Genomic DNA, 6,094 nt, shown 5'->3' with positions numbered 1-6,094 from the left:
AGACCCAATAGCTCCCCTTTTCTTTTATATTTTTCTTTTTCTTCTTAGTCATGGCGGTTGGAGAGGCTAAACATGAGAGGGTTACAAAACTAGGATAAGGTTGGGGAAGAAGACGAACAGGGGGGGGGGGGGGGAGGGGTTGAGGAAGAAGACTTTTTTTTCTTTAATTTAAAAACGAAATAATTAAAAAGTGGAAAGAAAAAAAATTTAATTTCAAATGAAGTTTTTTGTTTTCACGCGTCTCTTTTATGTGTAATACACGCGAGTGACACTGGCAAAAGAGGTGTGCAATTGATATACTTTTAAAAGTTTTGATGTGTAATACTATTTCCGTATTTAATAAATGTGTAAAAGAGATTTAAGTGCAAGGTCGATGAATAAAATATGTATTTTGCCTATAAAAGAACCAATAACAATAGCACGATCCTAAAAATGCCCGCAAGTTCGAAAAAATAATAGTACCTCTCATTATATGATTTGGTGTATGATGAGTTTATTCCAAAGAGGATATACCCCCAAAATGCAAAATAGAAAAATAAATTGCCACGTTATCAGACCCCCAAAGCTTTAACAAAAAAAAAAAAACTCAACTTTCATATTTTGAATGACCTCCCCTTGGCTTTTCCTTTTTCTTTGCCTTCACCAGCAAAGCCACATCAATACGCCATAAAAATGGTGGAGATCGTAGAAGCTTCTGTCGACGAGGCATCTCCGCTATTATCAAATTCAAACCCGAACCCGAACCTGACAAACAGGACTAGGTCCGTAAGGACCAAAGTCCCAGAGGTGGAGGTCCACCTATACCGACGTGGCAAGGGCCCCATCGATGTATTCAAGTCATCCCTAGGTGGGTGGGACCAGGACCAGCTCGATGTTAGAGAAATTCTCGACAAATATGGGTTCAAATCGGTTTATGCGTTCAAGCCTGAGTCGGGTCGAGGCGTTCCGATCCGATTTAACCCCCGTAATGGCCGATCCATTATCACTTATCATGATGGATCCAAAATATACGTCGATGGAGAGCCTAAGGTAATTTCATTCTTTTACCACTTCACAGTTTTATTACCAGGATTAATATTTAATCATGGCTACATCGTGTCTTAATTCTTTCAAAATAAGATTTACAATATTTAGAACGTACACAAAAAGTATTAGTACAACTTACAATTTTTATACTTCAAATATTTTTGGACACCTTTTGGATTCCCTTTTTTTTTTGCACAAACAGTTCATGCAATTGAATACCTATAGTTTTTCTTTTTTTTGGGGTTAAATCTGTGAGTATTTTAGTAAAGCATGGACCTTCTTGTCGTAAAAATAATGGCAGATTCGGAGTACCAGGATTATTATTTAATTGTCCGTGTGAAATGGGATAATAATTTCTGAAGACTTTTGAAAGAAAATTTACAAATTTAAAATTACTGCAAATCATAATTAGACATATACTTTGTATGAGTAAAAATTTGTCACGAAAATGGTTGAAACTCAGCTTATATTAGTTTTAATATAAGCATAAAGAAAGTGAATATTTTTTAAAGCATGAATTTTTGTGATAATTAAAAAATGATGTTGGTAAAGCGCTTATTTTTTTAATATAAAGTGACCAAATTAGCAGCATGAGCTTAGCGAGAAAACCTAGCGAGCAATAGTAAAGCGGTTAGGCATGAGCTGATTGTTGTAGTGCACTTGATTTTATTATTCTTTAGCTTGAAGATTGATGAATGTAAAGCTAAAAGCAAATCAGCTATTGCTTGGATTCCGGTGTTCTATATGCTGCTCTAAGTTGTTCATTCTGTTTTCCATTGTTCAAATAATCTATAGTTAGTCTCAACACGAGTTTTAGTCTAGTGGTAACGGTGCAACTTGTAATGTGTGAATTAGGCGCTTGTTGCGGCCAAACGCACACGCAAGTATACGCGGCTGTCAAGTAATTAAGTGACTAAAAGTCAGATATCGAACCCACGAGGACTTGTGATTAACTATTAACTAAATTAGACTATCCTAATTAAATAAACAAGAATTAAACCTAGAAATATTTGATTCTAAACTAATTATATAAAGAAATATAAATAATGAACTTTGAACAGAGAAAGAGCAGATTTTTATGATATCAATGTAATGAAAACGATCTAGGGTTATGTGCTATCTAACAACCCTATTGTATTCTTCAATTGAATTGACTGACTAATTTATCTAGCTTATTGGTTGACAGTGTTAATACTGCTCATAAAAATCTGTCGAGTTCTTACTCGCCTATTCAAGCTAACCTAACACCTATATGTCTATGGAGTTAGAATCAACAAGAACGCATTTATAATTCCTGTAAATCAACCAAACAAGGCAATTAGGTATATATCTATCCTAACCGCGAATCTGTTCCCCGATGCCCAGGTTCAAGAACTTGCTCTACTCAATCTTATATGCAATCTAGAATTCCCACTTTCGAGTTTAATTCTAGATTCGTAGATAGTATTCAATTGGTGATCAAATAATTAATAATTAGGCGCAAGATTGAATAAATAAACCAATATGATAAATCAAGAAGGCACAATCAATATCCGAATAACAATAGTCATGAAAGAACCACAACCTTAGAACGTGAAGTTTAACTCCACATAGACATGGTAGCCAAACAACAAATCATACAAAGAAACATAAAAATTACTAAGTTTGGCGGAAGAAGATGAAATCAGGCTTTCACGGCGGCTCCTTGCTCTCCCCAGGTCGAATCCCCTTCAAAAAGTGTGTTAGATGACCTAAAAGAGGTGTTTTTGGCTTATATATTGCGTACAAAAGTCGTGGGCCAAAGTTTTCCTTTTCCTATTCCGAATCAGCTTCAGGGATTGATGCTGGGGTGGATGCTTCGCATCCGCCTCAGCTTCCACTTCTTCAGCTTCGCATGCTTCCTTCATCTCTGCTGTGCCCAGGTGCGGATGCTAAGGCGGATGCCTTGGCCCGACTTCACTGCTAAGGGGCACCAACTAGCCTTCTTTCCAAGGTTGGATGCGACGCATCCACCTTCTTTCTCCTTTAGTTGGAGCATTTTTTCTTCATATTTTTGCACTCCAAACATCCTAAATCATCACACATAACTTAATTAGTCATAAAACTAATAATTAACACATATTGAGCATTTTAAAAATTAAATAGTATCAAAAAGCGGTTAAAACATGAGTGAAGTAACATTAAAACATATAGAAATATGTCCAACATCACTTCTCATGGGTTTGAACCCTGTCGCAAATAAAAACCTGATATATAGGTGGAGAAGAGTAGAGGTGCAAGTCCATTATCCATTGAATTTTGAACCGTGCACCAGTGGCACTCGGGGAATTCTCGGTTTTCAGAAAAAGAAAAAAAATAATCTATAGTTTAGTCTCATAAAATTGATGGCTAAGCATAAAGATAGTTTCTTTCAATATATGCTCCAACCTTCGGAGGCAGATGTAAAGTGGTGGTACCGAGTTCATCTGAACCCAATACTTTTGACACGAGCATAATGTAAAAGTTCACTGAAATTGCAAGAATTAGTAGTGATGAACCCATACTTTTAAACGTATAATAGGATTTCTATGCTAAGAATCTTAAAGATTGAACCCGTAGAGCATAAATCCTGGATTCGCCTCTGCCTTTGGTAGCTTGGAATTTTGGTGTACAATTAGTCTGAAAGCACTGGTCTTTTTTCTGCTGGAGAGTCTCAGAGAATTTATGCCTAGTCAATGTCATTTGCTCTTTATTTACTGGTTCCTAATTCTTTTGGTGTTGGACCAATATCTCTGTGACAAACTGTCAATTTGAATGGTCTAGCACTCTTGTTCGCTCCATGTGAGATTAATGTTGTGAGTGCATCTATGGATATAATGAATTCTGACAGTTCCTCTGGAAAATGAATATCATTATGCTGACTGGCAAAGGGTAGTCTTGTGGGAAAATGATACTTTAGATTGACACATGAATGCGGTCTGGACGTGATTTTGAAAGAACTAATTGGCATAAGGTGCTTATTTACTTCATGGAGTTGAATAATTTTTACTGAGATAGGAAAAAGTTGGAGTTCAATTATTTTGCCTACTATTTTGATTGTCAGAGAGCTAGAGATCTTTCTATTTTGAAAACTCAAACACCAGCTAATAGAAGTCTGGACTTCCACTCATTCACAAGGAGAACAAGTATGATAGGCTTGTACCTTTTAGATTCTAGGCAATCCACCAACCATGTGGAAATTGATGATAGAACTTCTAATTATGCCCAGCTCCTTTCTGTACTCTAGTTTTCCCCTTACTTAAGGAGTCAAAAAACGATCGTTGGGTTTAAGTGTCGTCTATTTCCTTTTCTCTGTTAAATATATCGGTAGTCGTTTCCAAATCCCTTTTTTTTGCTGTAGAGCTTTTCTTATGGTGTGATAGTACGTTCATATTCTAAGTTAGTAGTAGCATTAACATCAGAACTCACAAGTGAAACTGAGAAGATCTCCAGGCAATGAGGGAAAAGGTTAACTTACTGGAGTTATGCAGTTCACCATTTAATTCTCAAATTTGAACTTCCAAAACTTTTTGAAACTACTTAATCCCTTCTGTAAGCATGAAGTAGCAACATGAACTGGTGTTACGTATGTATCTTGAATCTTTTGCAAAAAAGTCTTCTTAGCTGCAGAGTTGAATTCACGTTGTCATGGTGTTACTTGATAATGCTCTCAGTTTCTGGTGTAGCTGCAAAGATATTAAATTGTGATAGTCTAATAGAAAAGTCTATCGGAAACGGTCTCTCTGCCCTTCCAGGGTAGGGGTAAGGCTGCGCACATCCTACCCTCCCCAGACCCCACTTGTGGGAATACATTGGGTTGTAGTTGTTGTTGCCTGATAGAAAATTATTTTTATGACAAAAAGACATCAAATTGTGATGGTATTCTGATTTTCGTACGGTTCCCTTCACATAAAATTGGATAAAAGTTAGATTCTTCTGATGACATTTATCTCAGTTATTTCACTTAGAAATTTTCAATAGTCTCTTTCCCAAGGAAAGCAGGCCATGCCTTAATGGTGAGAGGACTTTGAAAGTTGAAGGTGATCTGTTTTCTATTAGCTGCTAGAGATTTAAGAATGAGAAAAGGTCGCTCAGTTCTTTTTATCACGAATAATGTATTTGTTGTACCAAGAGCTTAGCCACATATTGTTTTTTTAAATCTCATAAAACGCTTTAATTAGATGTTCTCACGCAAGTTGCTGATCCTTAATTGTGCAAGTATTTGCTTATTTCACATGATGCTCGTTAAAATAGACATATAGATGCATATGAGTGAGTTGTAATGGTTCCTTTGTTTGATTTTTAGGACGCGTTGATCAAACCTATTACCAGGATATTGGTCGGGGTTGCAGTGGTAACCATACTTATAGTATTGCTGGTGATAAGAGATCCTCCAGAGTGGGCAAAAAAGTTGAATCTCTCTGATGGTCGTATCCCTCCATGGCTTCTGGCTTGTGTTTTTGTTGTCTTCACACGCATGAGGAAGAGAACTAGGGATTTCTTGGAAAATCGCCGAAAATAAGCTGGTGGTTTACACTGCTGGATGAATACTCTCAAAATTTTGCAGGCTTTGTTTGTCTCTTGCTTCCTCTTGTTTATTGGATTCACATATAACAAATGATTCGTAATATTATAACCCTTTGAAGGTATATGCCCATTTTTTCTCCATCTGTTATAGAATTTTCTTTATGGGTATGAATTTTCTGGTTGCAACTTGCAACTATAATTTCACACAGGCATTCATTTGCAATTCTATTTTACTAACTCATTTATCTTCTGAAATATTTGGATAAAAATACAGAGATCTAAGCATGTCATTTAGACTTGCAGTTTAACGATTAAACTTTCACCCTGCGCTACTGAGTGGAGTTGTAACTTGAATTAATTTTCCAAAATTCTATGTTTGCTTACATGATGTTTCAAATTTTTTTTTTTGTGGGTCAAGAATGGCAAAGAAAGTAACTAAACAGAGACTCTTTTTGTACCAATTTTCTTCGTTTTTCCTTAGCTTTTAATGTTTTTGGTTCAGTTTTGCTTCGTTCAGTCGTGCTTCCTGTAATGAAATTTAGCA

At 36.1% G+C, this 6,094-nt stretch overlaps 1 protein-coding gene across 1 annotated transcript; it reads left to right on the top strand.

Annotated features, from left to right (window-relative positions):
* Positions 1–550: 550 nt before the first annotated feature.
* LOC109208445 lies at positions 551–5,754 on the top strand. Its single transcript, XM_019371554.1, has 2 exons — positions 551–1,029; positions 5,330–5,754. Exons 1-2 carry the CDS (start codon positions 673–675, stop codon positions 5,543–5,545), a joined length of 573 nt encoding a protein of 190 aa, XP_019227099.1. The 5' UTR covers positions 551–672; the 3' UTR covers positions 5,546–5,754.
* Positions 5,755–6,094: the final 340 nt, after the last annotated feature.

Source organism: Nicotiana attenuata, unplaced genomic scaffold, assembly GCF_001879085.1.
Source record: "Nicotiana attenuata strain UT unplaced genomic scaffold, NIATTr2, whole genome shotgun sequence".
Taxonomy (NCBI): Eukaryota; Viridiplantae; Streptophyta; class Magnoliopsida; order Solanales; family Solanaceae; genus Nicotiana; species Nicotiana attenuata.
This window is presented reverse-complemented; position numbering and strand designations above follow the sequence as displayed.